Below are 18,260 nucleotides of genomic sequence, written 5' to 3' on the forward strand. Positions count from 1 at the left end.
AAGAACAAAAAACAGAGAATAACAACAATAACGACCTCGGACGAAGGTGCTCCACCACACCATCGACTGTCGGCAACCACTCGCTGTGCTCCAACAAAATAAAAATACTTAGATTGTGTATATAATAGTGACGCTATATATAAAACACACTCACACACACACATCTATATGATGAGGTGAGGTTCCAATATGGTATGCATGCCTTTTTTATGCGCACATGCCTCATAAATAACGTGCCACATTACTTGGCCAAGAGTCGAGCGACTGCCAGAGTTGCCACACTAGTGAGCGAGCGTGAGAATTGGTGAGAGACTATATTCAATCGGTTTTCGTATATATTTGGTACATATAGATCTGCAGCGTGGGGCTGGCGTTGGCGCTGCTTGGGCATTAGTATTAAGTCGGTCGAGGTACGTCCAGCACGTCGCACAGTTTCCGGTAGATACATATTACATATATAGAGTCAACTAGTCTCAGTATGGCTGAACAAAAGAAGGCACCGCTCTTGAAAAAGGAGGAGGATTACGTCAAGGCTCTGGATGGGTAAGTGGAGACCACATACACAACTGTTCACACAATATATCCAACATTATGTGGCTAATTTTGCGCGATCAGTTTCATCGCCGCCGATAAGGATCAGGTTGTCCTGTTGCTGGACTACGATGGCACACTGGCTCCTCTGACCGAGGAACTATCTGTCATGCCCAAGGACACTGAGATCAACATTAAGAAATTGGCTGCCAACGAGAAGATCTTCATGGTTGTGTTCTCTGGACGCGAACTGAGCGAGATCAAGAATCATCTCAAATTCCCCAATGTAACCTATGCTGGCAATCACGGTCTGGAAGTTGAATATCCATCCGGCAAGAAGTTCAAGATCGAAATGCCCGAGGAGCTGCTCGAGAAGCACAACAAACTGGTCGCTGAACTGAAGGAGAAGGTAAGAACAAAATAATTAATTCCAAAATTTTAAATTTGTGTATTGAAAATTTTGTATTTTAAAAGGTTGTTTGCTCTGGCGCCTGGGTGGAGGACAAGAAGATCTCGGTGACCTATCACTATAAGGGTGTCACCGATAAGTTGAAGGCCAAACTGATTGCCGAGGCCAAGGGTCTGATTCAGTCCCATGGCTTCCAGCTGATCGAGACGCCATATGCCCTGGAGGGCAAGCCACGCGTCAACTGGGACAAAGGTTAGTCCGGACAAAAGCAATACAACTAACCATTAATCAATGACTTACTAAACCAATACATATACTATATAACAATATATAAATCATTGATCTTGGCCAACTGTTGTCGCCAATCTGCTGTCGTCTGCTCCGTCCTCGGCACCTGTTCGAAACAATTCGATTTTGAACACAAAGATTCGATGATTTAATTATTGCCGTATTTTCTATGAAAGCACGGGCGCAAAAATGTATTTTTCTGCCCCAGGCATGTGGGCGGTTGTTTTCTTAGATATATTTTAGAAATAATATATTCCCACATAGACACAAAAAACCGAATAGAAGCGATTTTCGAAAATTAAAATATACATCTTAAAATTTATGTCGACAGACGCCGCAGCACAGCAGTCAGTGTCGAAAAAAAATTTTCAAACATTTTTTGTTTTTTTTTTTTTGTGCCCCTCTTGACAAACAACCAGCCCGAAATCTGATGTCAAAAGCGCGCCACCATTTAGATATTATAAATACATATATGACTATACTTAAAATTGTTTACTTGCCTTATGAGAAATTATTAATTTCGTGTAATTTTTCATAGAACTTTTCGATTTCACTTCAAATGAAATTGTTGAAATGTATTCAGAATATTGTTTTTATTTACACTCAAATTTGTCATAGGACTTAGAGTGGTTTCTATTTTAAAAGTATGTTGTACATGAAATGGCAATTATGAGATCTTTTTGAAAACACTTGCAATTAAAATGCCGCATTGAAGCAGTTTTTTAATGATTTCAAACTAAGCGCATCTAATTTGAAACATTTTTAGCAAATGATGCGATGCTTCAAAATGATTTTTATATATTTTTAGATACAAGTTTAGATCGGAAAACGTAGCATATATAATGTATTTATTGAGGAGATACATAAGCGATTTTATTAGATACGCTGCACCAAAGATACTATATTTTTATTAACACATTTTCTTAATCAAATATTTATATCAAATATTTAAAATTGTATATAATTGAATTATTGATAATACTTAGAGTACATTTTCTCTACCGAGAGGAGTGTAATTTTAATTTGCCCGAATTATTCGAAATTTAAATAACCTTTTTAATTTCATAAACGAATTCCTAAAGGAATACGTAAATAGAACAAAAAAAAAATTCCATTGCAACTGCCACATTATAAGTCAAATTCCAAAATGATCCACAAATCGCGTCTGGTTTAATTAAATCAGACATTTCCAACGAGCTGCGACAAATGTGCATAATTCAAAAGACAACAAATAGTTGTGTATGGCAAATAAATTTTAATTATGATTGTCCCGCCTTCGGGAGCAATAAATTTCTTAGTGGACAAATATTGCAAGTAAGACAAAAAAGCAACATTTAAACAGACACAGAAAAACGATGCTCAAATATTTATTTTCTAGCTATTTCGTGAAATATGAAAGCCTGCCAAGCGCATGCTATGAAATAGCAACAAAAGATCAAGAATCAGAATTGTTGGTGCCGTCTGAAAAAAAATGCAATACTTGGGACGGGAAAAGGCAGGAGACGAATGCTAATGCGTCATCAATTAAACAAAAATGTAGCGTTAATAGGTGGCAAGAAAAAAATGAGAAAACAAATAACAAACAAAAACAAAAACACAAAAACCCGCATAATTAAAATAATCAAAAGGCAGCTCTTTGGATGAGATAGATGTACATATGTATATATATATATATATATATATATATATATATAGAGTACACACATATAGAATTGTAGATCTTCAAATGTGGTTTGCATACATTTACTTGACGAGTCGCAGGCCAAACACAATTCGCTCACTCCACGCCCACACAGACAACTAAAAATAACGCCTAGAATATATCGAGCGTACATATAGATAAATCTCTGGCCCGTTCAGCGCTGCAGGCGGTTATAGCTTTATATATAGCGAGTGAACGCTTTAAAATATTTGAAAAACCGAAGAGAAATAAAACATTGTTGTTGTTTGCACCACTTGTATCTACAACATATATGTATTGGCAACCAATCAAATTCTCCAGAATGCATAACACCAATTCAAAAACAATTCTGATTGAATGGATAAACGCCTATAATGAATTTGGATCAATTTACCCAAAGCAAAAGATGTAAATCGTACAAAAAAGCATTATAATTAGAAAACATATTTATCTTATTAGTTTTAATAAAACTTTTATAATCAAATATTCAGGCATACTCCAATTTTCGAAAACAGAAAAGTAATTTGAAGCACGCATGAAAATTAAAAAAATTTATATTTTGTTACCCGTTTCTCGCAAATTGATTATGTATCAACTTACTAAGAAATCGGCTTAGTGAATAGTTTTTCAAATGCTATTCTCAACTCCACAATAGATGTATATCCTAAAATTGTTTTCTAAAAAATAAATATTTTTCCCCCTTTTTTGCAGGAGAGGGCGCCAAGATGATTCTGGAGAAGCACTTCGATGCCGACTGGGCCAAGAACTTGAAGATCATCTATGTGGGTGATGATACCACCGATGAGGATGCCATTAAGGTGCTACATGGCATTGGCAAGACGTTCCGTGTGTCGGAGCTGCCAACGCTGAAGACCTATGCCAACTATCAGATCAAGACAGTTGAGGAGGTTGGCTGGCTGCTGAAAGCCGTTCAGGCCAACTACGAGAAGAAGAAGGCATAAGCGTTGCGGCTAGCTCTAGCTTTAGCTAATTCCACACACACTCACTCTCTCACATACACCTATATAATCATTATTAGTTGCTGTCTTATAAAAATACAATATTTATTTCTCATTTTTATGTATGTTTGTATGCATGTAATTCTTGCAGATGCCGTTAAAAAACAACAATGTTTTACAGACTTTTCAAACTGTTCACTACTATTCGCAATAAAAATTTCACTTAATTTAATAATTCGTTTGCCTTTTAGCCTCATTTCCAATTTTATCTGCGTTCCGATTTCAGGCCGCCAGAACGAGCCGCTCCGGCTCGTCCTCCGCGTCCACCCGTTTGTTTTACGATGGTGGGCGGCACAGCCACCGTCGGCGCTGTGCCCACTGGCGGCTGGACAGCGCCGGCAGCGGCCACGCCCACAGGCGCCACAACAGGCGTCTGCACAACGGCACCGAGTCCGGCCTGGGGAACTGCTGACGACGGCTCGGCCCGTTTGGGTTCGCTCATGTTGAGCGCCTCGTTGAATATCATGCAGAATTCGCCAATTTTGAAGACCTCGCCATTCTTGCCCGAATACAGGGTGAGGCAGTGCCGCCAAATCGACGCATACCCCTTGGTCAGCCGGATGATGTCGCCGGGTGTTATCAGTTTGCCGGGCTCATCCCAGATGGACACGTTAATGCTGGCTGTGGGATCGCCCACCTTAAAGTTGCGCACCTCTCGATTCTCTTTGGTCACAGTCGCCACGCCTACCTACCAATAATAAATGCAATGCATTTAATATTTATTCGTAACAAAAACAAACAAAAATACAAATCAAATTTGCTGTAATTTTTGTTATCGATAACAAACCTCAAGCACTATGAAAATAACATTTATGTTTTTGAGACCAGGCTTTATATCCTTTATGGCAATGCATTCTGCGTTGTACATGCTTTGAATAAATGCCGAATACTTAAATACTTAAGCAAATAACAATCTGTCTATGTTTGTTTAGGTTTTTCAAATAGACGCCAAATTTGAGTGAAAATATGCCACAAAAACAAACACAATAAAACAGCTGCGAGCTGATTAGCGATGGACTATTAAGAAGTAACGACTATTAGTAACGATTAATGTTTTCATTCATCGGTAAGGCAAGCAGTTCTGACGTCACTTTCTCAACATTGCAGGGAATACATCAAAAACAATATGTACACCACAGCTGTAAGCCTTGCAGAATATTAGACTGTTTATAAAAGAAATAATTTTCAAATATAAATGTGTAAAAGTGAGGTATTTAAAAAAAAAAAAAAAATTGCTCACGTGCGCATTGCGTAACCTTCTAACTTGGATTCCATTGCCTCAGCTGATTGCCACAGTGAACTAGTTTCGGTACGGAGCAGTACAAACTCAATTGCTCATTTTGATGCAAATCGAATACAAACATAAAAATTGCACATATTTTGCATAAAAACAAATACGCAAATTGTGCGCATAGTTGCTGCAAATAGGCCGCCAACATGGAAACAAACAGCAGCTCGAGCTCCACATCGGGCAGCAGCTCATCGAGTGGCTCCTCCAGCTGCTCCGACACCGGCAGCTCCTCCGATTCCGACTCGAGCAGTTCCGGAGCACCAAGGCCCGAGGAGAAACCCCAACCAGCGAAGCAACAACAAACCGCAGTGCGACGCAAAGCAAGCGAAAATGAGAAACCGAAATCCGCCGCTGCAGCCGGCAGCAGTAGCAATAACAACAATAGCAGCGCCAGCAGCAACCCGTTGGCGTCGGCAGCGAGCAAGGTGCGCGCCGTGGTGGCGTCAAGCAACCAGCGGAATGGCGCACTCTCCAGCGACGACGATGATGATGATGATGACGATGTCGATGATGCGCCGCCAGCTAAAAAGAATCCGCGCACAATAAGCAACAGTGTGGCAGGTGCAGGAAAAGGGGCAGTTGCAGCTGCAGCATCAGCAAGAAGAAAGCCATCAACTGGCGCGGCAGCAAAGCAAACAGTGGCAGCATCTGGCAGCAAAGCAACGCTGCCAGCAAAAACAAATGGCAACAACAAACGACCCTCGCTGAGCTCCTCCTCGAACAGCACCGATGATTCGCGCAAGGAGGTAAAAAATGGACGGAAAGTGCCGCTGAAGCTGGCGAGCACTGCGACCGCTGTGCGAGCCAAACAGATGCGCGCCAAGGCGCTGCAAGCGAAGGCAAACAGCAAGAATGGAGCAGCAGGAGCAGGAGGAGGAGGAGGAGCAGCTGCAGCGCGACGGGCGAGGAGTCGCAGCAGCGATGGCAGCGATGATTCGGACAGTGGTTCCGGGTCGGAGACGAGCTCCATGAGCGAATCGGAGGCCAGTGATTCAAGCAACTCGTACAGCTCTCAGCCGCCGACGGGCAAAGCGAATCCGAAGGGCAAACGGGTCATCGTTGGCGACAGCGAGGAGGAGCGCAAGGATAAGGCGAATCCCATGCGTAAGCTCACCCGCTCGCTGAGTATGCGCCGTTCCAAGCAGCAGCAACAACAGCAGCTGCACCAGCCCAAGCAGCCGAGCAGCGAAACGGAAACGGATCCCGAGCTGGACAGGGAGCAGGACGACAAGCAGCGTGTCCACTCCAAGAGTCCAGCCAAGAAGTCCGCGATAGCTGCCGGTTTCAGCAGCATGAACAACATCAACAACAGCCTCAGCAAATGCAAGGTCAAGAAGGAAATGACTTCCATCAAATCGCGACCCATCTCGCCAGCTGTGCAGCTGGAGAAGAAGTGTCCGATCGAGGGCTGTGACTCCTCGGGCCATCTCAGTGGCAATCTGGATCGTCACTTTCTGCCCGAGGCGTGTCCCATCTATCACAACATGTCCGCCTCCGAGTGCAAGGAGCGTGCCAATGAGCGCCGTCAGCGCAACGAGCAACGCTTGAAGCTGCCCATCAACATTGTCAGCACGCCGGGCAATCAGCACAGCAATCTCAAATCTCTGACGCCCGAGCAGCGAGAGTTTCTGGCCAAAATACGCGAATCTCGCTCCACTTTTCGTCCAATGAGCCACAGTTTCCTAAACGATAAGGTGCGTCTTTTGTTTAACAATTTCAAATACTATATTCAAATATGTTGCCAGTTTCACTATTTCCTCAAATATTTGGAATGCTGTTCGTAGTTGCACAGGAAATCTGAAACTCAATAAATGAAAATACATTCAAATTAAAGACTTGAATATTTCTTATTGTATATTTAAGCCATATACCCGATGTACAAATTTATAGTTTTTAGTTACTTTTGTCTCATTATTTATTTGTCAATCTGTGTTTATATTGAATGTTTTTATTTGTTTCATAATTATTTAATAATATTAAACTGTTATCTTCCCTTTACATTTCAAATTGATTAATATTGCCCATTTTTTAATGTCCAGGTCAAGATAGACAAGGAGTCCAGGGACGAGGATCGTGAGCCAAGTCTGGCTGGGCTTGTGCCCGATTACGATTTGCAGCTGTTTCGCGAGGCGCAGGCCCAGGCCTCCGAGCGCATCGAGGATGAGCTCAAGGATCTGCCTGTTGGCAAAGGCATCAAGTACGTTTGCATTCCTTGCAATTTCCACTGTTTTTCTAAAAGATCTTTTTCATTCTTACACAGATATATCAGCATGGGCAAGTACAAAATGAAGGTGTGGTATCAGTCGCCCTATCCAGATGATGCCGCCCGCCTGCCCAAGATGTACATCTGTGAGTTCTGTCTGCGCTACCAAAAATCGGAGACGGGCATCAAGCGACACGCCCAGAAATGCGTTTGGCGTCATCCGCCCGGCGACGAAATCTATCGCAAGGGCAAGCTTCAGGTGTGGCAAGTGGATGGCAAACGGTATAAACAGTACTGTCAGCATCTCTGCCTGCTAGCCAAGTTCTTTCTGGACCACAAGACGCTCTACTATGACGTGGAGCCATTTCTCTTCTACATCATGACCTTGGCCGATGTCGATGGCTGTCACATTGTCGGCTACTTCAGCAAGGTAAGCTTCAAACAATTACATCAATCCTCAGCATAAATTAATTGTTTAGTGTAAATGGATAATATAAATGATTAGTTAACTGAAGTTGCGTAAAGACTAAATATTCGACAGAATATTTATTGATTCAGTAAAGGTTTCAAAATGTATACCTAAGCATTTTGGCAATTATTTTATAAATCACTCAATGCGCTTTGACTTTTAAGTGTTCCACTTTTCTATATAAATATTTAAAATATGAATTTTCTCTTTTATTAGAGAACGTAAGATATAAAATAGAGATATGAATATTTTACTGTATTGGAATTAATTATTTTTATCGAATTGCTTATCACATTCCAAAATTACCCAACAAATTATTAGGATAATTTCAAATAACCGAATAGTTTTATTTATTAAATTATGAAATATTTTCTGCTATGATTTGGTTTAGTATCTTTAATGCAGTCTAATGCAGTCAGTTTGCAACCAAGTAAATTGTTTCAATATTGCAAATTAAACTATATCTAAATTGGCATTATGAAATATTTTGCAGAAATGCAATGCATATTAAATGCTGAGTGGATTTAGTTGCATTAGCTGCCGAAAGGCTTTAAAAATAACTTTTTAAATATAAAGTGAGGTTTTTTTTTGTGAATATGAAGATAATCTCTAACTATATCTATAAATAAGACAAGACTCATTGTTAATCCTGCCCGAGAAGAATTTCTTGTTGGGTGCACGTAGAACTTTTAGTTTGTTACTTGCATTCAAATTGAATAATACCATTTCACAGTTTTATGATTCTTTTATGTCTGCAGACAGAGCCAGGCAAAGCACAGACAACAACATGAGCAGCAGCAGCAACAGCAGCAGCAGCAGGCAAAACGAAGTCCCAGGCACAGCATCCATGTACTACATAGATAGATAGATAGATAGATAGAGGCGCTGCTTGCTGTGGCTGGCTATGTATCAGACAGAAGCAGGCCGCATTCTTGACCATACCCAAAAATTGTTTTGTCAACCGCGAGACACTATCGAAGGCGTGGCAGGCGGGGCACATTTCCCCAGCAAAAAAAAAAAAAAAGGGATAAAGAAAAAACTAAAAAGGAATAACCAAACAGCAAAAACAAACGTAGATTGTCTGTGATGTGCGCACGGTTTCTTGACCTCCCCCTGAACATGCTCGGCTCGAGAGTCTAGCCAGAGTCTCTGCAGTTGCATACAAGTTTTTTGGGCGCTGCCAGAGACTGGGTTTGTGTTACAAATTGCGCATGTCGCGCCTGGCTGCTGCGCAGGCACATTCCCAAACCCGAACTCTGTATTTCCATTCATCCCAGACCAGGAGGAGCAGCAGCAGTAGCAGCAGCAGCAGCTGGTTACACACTACTCGCTATTTGGGTGTCTAGTTTACATGGCTCATACCACATGTTGACTGAGTCTGGGGGAGTGTGTGTGTGTGTGTGGCACGTTAATAATTTTCGGCAATGCTTTGTGTAGTACTTGCCACCATGCAACTCCATGCTGCGCAACTATGCCAGACAGCAGCCAGACATGACGGATTGGGGCAGGCAGGCAGCCATTTGAGCTGCTCTCGGTTTTGTTTTTTTTTTTGGAGATGGGATGCTGCTGCTGCCTCTGCAGCTACTGCTGCTGCTGCTGCTGCTGGTGCTGCTGCCTCTGCCATTGCTGCTGCTGGGGCGTACACGATTGAGGTCGTGCACCTCGGCGGTCCGCTGCTCGTTACTGCTGATGCTGAAGCTGATGATGCTCGTGCGCCTGCTCCAACTGTTTGTAAGGGGGAGTATGGGCTGATTGTCTCGTATGTGCGTTCCCAGACATCATGGCAGACGCGGACAAACAAAGAATAAAAACTCAACGTAGTTGTACATAAATGTATTTCCGAATTGCGAATTGTTGCCTTTTGGTTCACACCCAGCATGAGCAGCAGCAGCAGCAGCCGCAGACAACGTCGCATTTTTTGGCAATATCCCCCGCTCCGCCCCAAACGCCCCGTTCCCCCACTTCTGCCACATTCGTTGCGTCGGAGTCAGAGTCGGGAAAACTTTGTTGGTCTCTTTGTCATCTCGCCCGCTCTCTTTTTACGCGTATGTGCAAGCCCCTTACGCTTATATATCATATATACCATAATTCTATATAAACATACCTATCTATACATATACACAGATGTACACACATATATACTATATATATATGTATATATAGATATATGCTCTGCATGTGTATTTATGCATCGCACTCTGCAGAGCATCGATTCAATTCCTACGTCGCCTGGTCGGTCATTGAACTCCCGAAAAAGCTAGAAGCGATAAATGACAACCCCCAACCAGAATTGTCTGACACTCCGTCTACCAAAAATACACATTCTATGTGTCTCTCTGTCTGTCTGTCCGTCCGTCTGCCTGCCGCCTCATATATAGCATATATATAAATGTTTGCCAGTCCAGCCGATTGACTTTTGTTTGAGCCTGTGTTTGGCCTGCAGCTTTTTGTTGTTGATTTAATTGTCATATTAGAGTTAGCTGTAATGTATTATTATATATTGTTTCCTTGCTTAAAACAATAGCTTAAGTTCAATAAAAAGAGCATTTATACAGTGTTCGATCGCTTTAATTGATCGCTTCTGTTTGACAGAGGAATCTAATTGGGTAAATGTAAAAAATGTAGTTGAAAACTTGTGCTTTATTATATATTTTATTTTTAACAATATATTTCATATCTTTTCTTTCAGCATATTCCATTCTTGCAGGAGAAAAACTCATTCTATAACGTATCCTGTATTCTTACCCTGCCTCCATATCAACGCAAGGGCTACGGTCGACTCCTCATTGATTTCAGTAAGTGCAAAAACAATTTCCAACCCGGGCAAGTAGTCCAGCTTCAATTTTAAGCATAATTTCCAAGATCAAATAGACAAAATAGAATTTTGAAATATATTGGGGGAGTTGGAAACTGCCAAAAGTTAAGAGTGAATGCAAATTGAAGTTGCTTGTTAATTTCGGATGAGGATCTTCAAATGCTGTATTGCAAGGCATTCAAATAATTTTAATATTATGAGACTAGATACCAGATATACTCAGTATATATTATACTCTACTTAGTTGAGAAATTCAGTTTCTTAGCACACTTTTCAATACGCATGTTCAATTTTCAATGTATTCATTTTATTTGCAGAATATTACTTTATTATTTGTGTCTGCTTGCGATTTCGAGCTGCATATTAATTTTTTAAATTCCAGAATGCCTTGTTGCATAACCAGATATCTTTTAAATTGGCTGCAGGCAATCAGATGCTCATTTGTAAGTTTTTTTTCTTTACAATTTAATTGCTTACTAGAACAGAAGAAAAAAGAAAGAAAACTGCAAAATATTTTTGGTTTAATTATTTGGGTTTTTCTTTAATGAGCCGTCTATCGATTTAAGTGGTACGATGTGCGTGTGACTCATTGGTTTATGTGGCTAGTGCAATATAGTTAATCATCATTGCATGAGAAGAGTCAACAACATGCCAGCCAGTCAGCCAGCCAACAAGACACACCAGCTCAGCTCAGCCCGGCTCGGCCCCATTCGAGCTTGGCTTTCCATTCTACAGAGCTCCGTTGCATGCAATTTCTGCATCAATTAAGCGTAGACCAAGCTCTGCTGCAGGTGTAAGCAGTATGTGAAGTGTATAATGCATCGCATAAGTAATTTTTTTTATCGTTGTTTCTACCCAAAATTGTTTAAAATTAATCTGCCTTTGAAAACGAACGCCAGACAATAAAGAAACAGGCGCATCAGCTGCAAAAAAAAAAAAAAAAAAAAAAAAAAACATAAAACAAAAACAAAAAACAAAAACGAAAAGAGCAAAGAATGAGAATATAAAAAAAATATATAAAAATTACACACAGTCCAGAGTCAGTCCAGAGTCAGTCCGAGTACTTGAGTCATAGGCGGCGGCTTGGATGAATGGCAACGGCGTCAACAGCGTCGGTCTCTATGTATTCAAACTCGATACATGCAGTGCTGGCGGAGGGGGAACAGGGGGTCTCTGCCTAGGAGGGGCATGCCACAACGAACCAAACGACATTGACCTTACACACACAAAGAAATGCATTGACTGACAAAGAGAGAACGAGAGAGAGAGAGAGAGAGGCAGAGAATGGGAGAGAGAGAGAAAGAGAGGAACAACCGAGCGCACTGCGAGAGCAAACAGTTTTCGTCATTATTAACAACACCCAGAAAATGTGTGGCGTTTGCCCGTTTTGTATTGGTTGTTAGGGCAGGTGTGGTGGCAGAGGGGGGAGTGGGGGGTTGGTGTACCGCTTAAGGGTTAAGGACAGCGTGCACAGTTCGTGAATGTCTGTCTCCGCACGTCTGGCTTATTAACAGACGGCCAGTCAGTCGAGCGAGATGGCCATACCAAGTACATAATGTGGTCAGGTGTAATAACTGCTGCTTGCACGCAATATGCAAATGAGTTAAGAGCTGAGGTGGGCCGCAGGAGGTGTGCAGCTAGTGGAGGGGATAGAAGTGGAGGGGAGCGGAGGGGATGGGCAGCCCTTATCTACTTGGCTAATGTATTAATTAATGAAATTAAGCCCAATCTGAAAGCTGCATCGTTTAACAAGTAGCAGCCCCAAAAAAAGAAATGTTCAGCAGCCGCCGCCGCTTAAAGCTCGCAGAAAATATGAAAAACAAAAACCAATAAAAAACGCAAATTTTTGCAGACAGCAGCAGCAGCAGCAGCAACAACAACAACAACAACTAGCATCGCAATTGGCGGCAGACAACAAAGGTCAGCGCAGGTCACAATGAAAGGGCGTCGTCCTCTACGTGTACGCGACGAGTGTAGTCGCCACAGTCGGCGGCAATCGTTAGACGAGTGAGTTGAGTAGTCGCGTATTGGATACCACGGTAAACGTGGCTTTTTGGCTAATTGGCGCCACAGAGGCGCAACAACAATTAGAGCAGCGCTAATTGTCTAAGATTCCCAAGTTGTTAATTGTTATCTTGTACTTTTTCTTTTTTATTTGCGGCCGTTGTTGTGTGAAAATCTTAACGTAATTTATCAGTTATCAGTTGCATGTTGCCTGATTCTGCTAGTCGAGACTACATGCGGCGCCTGCGGGTATGCAACATTGCGCAGTCCAGCCAGCAATGCGTATCAGCCATGGATCGATAAAGTTGTCTCGACGTTGCCCCTCACACCTACCCCCACTCACAGGACGAAACACACACACAGAGAGAGCGAAAAACGAGAGACAGTCAGAGAGAGAGAGAGAGCGAGAGAGTCAGAAAGAGGCGGCGACTGCATTGGTAGCAGAGCAAAAGTTTCGCACAAAACTGCGAATACAGTGGGAAAAGTTGCAAAGTCCAAAGACAATTAACAGTGGCAAACAATTTCTGCTTCACAAAATATATTGCATATAAGTAAATAGTTATTTACATAAGTGATTTGTAGACTTAAAAGATAACTTATTAATATGCTTACATTTAACTAAATATTTGCAGTATTTGGCACTTGAGTGCAGTCTTTGTATGATATTTGCAACCATAAACAGGACACTATTTTTAATGAGGTTATCACTTTTTCGTTTACTTTTGAATTCGAATATTACTTTGAGTCTTCTTCTATCTGGCGCTCCAGAAGTAATATTTTCGATTTAGCTTGAAACAATTGTTTGTGCAGATGTTTAACATCATCTTTGTATTTTTTCTGTGCCAATTGAAAGTTGACCGTTAAGCGTAGATTTTTTTGTTGAAGAATTTTGCTGCAATTAAGGCAACAGTTAGGAATCGAGTTATTTAAATATATTATTTGTCTTACATTTGGTTGTTCAGTTCATCGATTACTGCTCCTGAGCTTTCCACATCCAAGAAATCAACCATGCCGCTGCTTGCTTCTTCTACTGTATCCTCATGATGCTGAAGCTCAGCTTTGTTGTCGGCATTGGCATTTGAATTAGCCAAAAGATCATTCACCAAGCGTTTGTTATTGCGTTGTTCTACTATACTCTGCCGGTTTTTCGTTTCCTCCGTTTCTAGCCCAATTTGGAAGCGGGGAACCGCCCCCGGCTTCAGTCGCATTTTCTTACTCAAGCCTTTAAGTATAACATATATTTATATAAGCTAATTTTAAATAAAAAATATTTTATTTGTGTAAACAAACCCATTTCAAATGCCTTGCGGCCAATAATATCATCGGACATAAAATGATTGCTGCAAACAAATGCGTATCGCGTGTTTTTCAGCTTCGGATTGTCACAAAACTGCAGCCACTCTTTGGCTAACTTCTCATTCTTTGGTAATGAGAAGAAACTGACTACTTTTCCATCGACATTTCGGCGATATTGACAATTTACAACGGAGCACTTCATTTTTGCGCATTTCAGGAATGTAAACAACAGCCGTATGTTTGGTTGTGTTGTGACGTCACGCATTGTTCTATCGATAGACTGCGCTGCTAAACACTTTGCGCTCACCGATATCGATATGCAAATTCATCGCATAGCTGCTAGTCAAGATCTTCTACAATGGTAAAAACTCCAAATTTTCGAGCTAAATTTATGCCGGGCTATAAGATTAATTATTGATTGTGACGCAACAATGCAATAAACTGCAACAAGATCGCATGAAAAACAGGTTATTCAAGAAAACAAAAAAATATGTTTACACATCAAAATATAAAACAGTTGTCAGATTTAAAATTAAAAAACAAAAATCAACAAACGTGTTGCGCTTTAAGTATGAATTATTTTATTTATTCATCAGTAGTACAAACAGTGGTTTTTTGATCACAACATCTGTGTTAACAGCTGGTATCTTAACATGTGCAATATTTTTGGTTTGATTTATTTATTGAGCACTTCTAATAAAATTGTTTTCTATCAGAAAAAGTACAAATTTGTTCCATTGTAAATTTACACAGTAGAAACAACAACAATAAAGAGCGGCTGAAGCTTTCGCCTGCCGTTTCAATCCCCGCCCGCTTATCGACCAGTTGCAGTTGTGTCTGCCGTCACCGTCACCGTCGAGTGCGACCAGCGTCTGTGCGAAAATATGTGTGCATGTGTGCGTTTGTCTGTATATGTACATAAATTGTGTGTATGTGTTGCTTTGGCTTTTTTCCCGAGCCTGCCTCAGTGGGTTTTGTGTTGTGAGGGCACGTCGGGCTCGTCCTCGTTGATTTACTTGCTGCACTCATTGTTGCTGTAACTGCTGCTGCTGCTGTTGTTGTTATCTAGACTTGAGAATTGTTGCTGCCAGACGACGACGACGCGTCGTCTTTGAGCTTTTGGGGGTTGAGCTTTTTTTGGGTTGAATGCACGCCAGAACGTTGTTTAAATGCCCGCCGCTCCTCATTCATGTGGCCGTGCTGCCCGTGCTACTCCCACTCTTAGCAACCCCCCTTTGCCACCCCTTGGGACGCACACTTTGCGGAATCCTGTCTAGACACAACACTGAGTTGAGTTCGAGTTCGGGTTAGAGTTGTGGGCGGGGCAAACTTGGTCACCATAAATAATGCGCCGGAACTCGAAAGCCAGTTCTATCTATAGCATACTTATGTGCATGTGTCTTTTATGTGATTCTACCAGGCTATCTGCTAACCAGAGTGGAGGGCAAAATTGGTTCGCCGGAGAAGCCGTTGTCCGATCTGGGACTCATTTCATATCGCTCCTACTGGAAGGATGTCCTGCTCGACTATCTGTGCAATCGTTCCGGCAACACTCTTTGCATCAAGGATGTATCTCAGGTGGGTTTCCTGAGATCTAATTGAGTATTTTTACTTATAATGATTTATCACAGGAAATGGCCATATATTCGTATGATATTGTCAGCACACTGCAGGCGCTGGGCATGATGAAATACTGGAAGGGCAAGCACATTGTACTCAAAAAGCAGGTGAGTGCGGAATATATGCAACGAATATCTGCAATATACTAACACACGATATGCATCGTCATCGCAATTGTAGGATGTGCTGGATGAGTATAAAGAGCGTGTGCAGCGACGTGGCACATTCCCCAAAATCGACGACTCCTGCTTGCGCTGGCAGCCATTTATACCGGCTCAGCCGAGTGCCTCACCTTAGCGGCGTGGCTGGAAGCATGCCCAGGTGTGCTTGGATGAGTCTTCCTGATGATTGTCATGTGTATTTTCTTAGAGATTCATACGAATTTTTTTAGTTTTTAGATTGTGCATAGTGCTTAAGACTTCAAGTATTTGTTTGGTAGCTAATTGATAAATTGATAACATACCCTATAAATACATAGTAAAAATTCATCAATTCCGATACTGATTCAGACTTAAATATACTTGAGCTGCAAACAAATGAAAAAAAAAAAAAAAACCAGTCGCAGCCGTCTTGAGATTTATTCATTTTGTTCTCTGTTGTTCACCACTGAGCTCATCACTTCGGGGGCCCCAACATGAATCATGGAATCGGGCAAGAAAAGCCAACGCGTATGTATCGCAAGCCGTAGCTGCGGCACAGACGCTGGTGCGGTGCAGTGGTGCTGTGGCGCACTCAGTTTGTGTAGCAACAGCGCATCGCATAAAAAGTGCACACTGTGGCAGAGCCAGCCAGCAGCGGCAAGCAGCAGCAGCACATTGACATTGCCGCCCAGACACTCCTCGGCAACGCCACACAAACCAATACCAAGACACAAAAAATAAAAAAAAAACAAAGCGTCAGACAGGTAGCGAGCAGCGGACAAGGGGACTGTCGAAGAGACACGAAAACTGCACAAACTGGGAGGGACGCAGACGATGGCAGTGACGACGACGACTGCACGCCACGTTTATGGCCAAAAAGCATATGCAGCAGCAGCAACAGTGGCAGCAGCAGCGGCAGCGACGTCAACAGCCATCGACGAAGCAGCAAGCAGCCAGCCAGCGACAATTCCGCCCTGCCGGACACAGACATCAATCCGTCGCACAGTGGTGCAGGCAGCCAAAAGCTTTGCATTGCATGACTTGGAAATCGTTGGCATTATTTGGATATTCATTCTTAAGCACATTTTAAAAATATCATTATGTTTCAATCTCTATTACCAAATTTACATTTTTCGAGTCTAAGTAAAATAAAATTATAATTTTAATTAAATTGATGAGGACCAATTGCTTGTACATTTAATCTAATGTAGGTTCTAATCAATTAAGTCTAATTTATTTAATAAACTGGAATTTTTAACTCCGCAAACTAAACATTGATGTTTTTTTTTAGGATTAATCTATTACAGTTTGTATTTAACATATGTTTATAAATAATAAAATCTGTAGTTGTAATTGCACATTTCTAAATAAAAGTAATACCTAAAGAAAGTTGAAGGCTTGAATAAAAAATGATTATGAAAATTTAGAGTTTTCTATTAGTTTGTTGTCTATATGTGTATACATAGGAATCATTTGTATATTTCTCATATATCCTTAGTGCCAAGAGTAATAGGAATTTATTTTATTGTGATCTAAACCCACTGTGCTTTGGCTTTTTTTCTGCAGTCAGTTGAGGCTGGTGGTGCCTGCCAGCCAGCCAGCCAGCCAGCTTTATAACAAAGGAACCCATGAGTGAGAACTGGGCAAAAAGTATATGCAGTGTGTGCGTGTGAGCGGAAGGCGCGGAGTAGGAAGCAGGAAGCGAAAGAAACGGCAACACATACGACGACTGCTGCTGCTACTTGTGAATGTGTTTGTGTTGCAGACACACACACACACACAGAGACAGCTGACTGTGCGGCAGCGACGGCGGCAGCAGCGTCGACTTTGTGGCAGTGCGAAATAAAATTCGCGCATTCGGCTTTTGATTAAGCAGCAACATTGAGCATTTGATCGCCAACAGCCGGCGTGCGCGGTTCGCTTCGCTTCGCTTTTTCTCAGACAAACCGACAGAGAGCAGCTGGCCAAATGGCAAGTAGCAAGTAGCAAACAGCAAGCAGCAAAAAGGCAAAGTCAAAATCAGAACAAAATAAAAGGCCAGAGCGTTTCTAGGCTGTCGCACAGTTGGCCATTTGCACATCAAGTGGCTGATTGTGTCTCTCTGTCTATGAGTGTGTGTGTGTGTGTTCAATAAGCGACGGACAACTTGAAAAAAAAAAGTTTGACTTTGCAGCAGCAGCGCGCGCGTGTGTGTGTAAATGCCAGAAAAGCAATGAAAAAGCTCTGCCAGCAGCAGGCCAAGTGCAACAAAAGTTTAATGTGACCAGAAATGTTAAAACCCCCTGAAAAAAAAGAAAAAAGAGAATAATAAAAACCGAACAGAACATATTGTGAAATTCAATGCGGGACAGGCGGCGGGGGTAACGACGTCATCAACTTCTGGGTGTTTCTGCCTTTGGAATTCAAACGCAGGTCAAAAGCGAACCAAATACTCGTTAAAAAAGACGTCTTGAAGAACAAAAAAATTAAAAAAAAAACAAATTGAGAGTAGTTG

General features: G+C 41.7%; 4 protein-coding genes across 4 annotated transcripts; 2 read left to right on the forward strand and 2 right to left on the reverse strand.

Moving 5' to 3' along the window:
* Positions 1–340: 340 nt before the first annotated feature.
* LOC6567189 (probable trehalose-phosphate phosphatase C) lies at positions 341–4,103 on the forward strand. Its single transcript, XM_001993262.3, has 4 exons — positions 341–543; positions 616–940; positions 1,006–1,192; positions 3,621–4,103. Exons 1-4 carry the CDS (start codon positions 479–481, stop codon positions 3,869–3,871), a joined length of 828 nt encoding a protein of 275 aa, XP_001993298.1. The 5' UTR covers positions 341–478; the 3' UTR covers positions 3,872–4,103.
* LOC6567190 (SOSS complex subunit B homolog) lies at positions 4,049–4,937 on the reverse strand. The gene is made up of 2 exons (XM_001993263.2): positions 4,716–4,937; positions 4,049–4,616 (listed from the first exon to the last, which is right to left on the reverse strand). The coding sequence occupies exons 1-2, from the start codon at positions 4,794–4,796 to the stop codon at positions 4,134–4,136; spliced, it is 564 nt and encodes a 187-aa protein (XP_001993299.1). The 5' UTR covers positions 4,797–4,937; the 3' UTR covers positions 4,049–4,133.
* Positions 4,938–5,235: 298 nt separating this feature from the next.
* Positions 5,236–16,114, forward strand: LOC6567191 (histone acetyltransferase KAT7). Its single transcript, XM_001993264.2, has 7 exons — positions 5,236–6,913; positions 7,259–7,416; positions 7,480–7,852; positions 10,581–10,686; positions 15,427–15,584; positions 15,638–15,733; positions 15,807–16,114. The coding sequence occupies exons 1-7, from the start codon at positions 5,366–5,368 to the stop codon at positions 15,921–15,923; spliced, it is 2,556 nt and encodes an 851-aa protein (XP_001993300.1). The 5' UTR covers positions 5,236–5,365; the 3' UTR covers positions 15,924–16,114.
* LOC116805702 (THAP domain-containing protein 1-like) lies at positions 13,215–14,307 on the reverse strand. Its single transcript, XM_032739422.1, has 3 exons — positions 14,001–14,307; positions 13,659–13,932; positions 13,215–13,602 (listed from the first exon to the last, which is right to left on the reverse strand). Exons 1-3 carry the CDS (start codon positions 14,269–14,271, stop codon positions 13,446–13,448), a joined length of 702 nt encoding a protein of 233 aa, XP_032595313.1. The 5' UTR covers positions 14,272–14,307; the 3' UTR covers positions 13,215–13,445.
* Positions 16,115–18,260: the final 2,146 nt, after the last annotated feature.

Source organism: Drosophila grimshawi, unplaced genomic scaffold (genome assembly GCF_018153295.1).
Source record: "Drosophila grimshawi isolate 15287-2541.00 unplaced genomic scaffold, ASM1815329v1 contig_1377, whole genome shotgun sequence".
In the NCBI taxonomy this organism is placed as follows: domain Eukaryota; kingdom Metazoa; phylum Arthropoda; class Insecta; order Diptera; family Drosophilidae; genus Drosophila; species Drosophila grimshawi.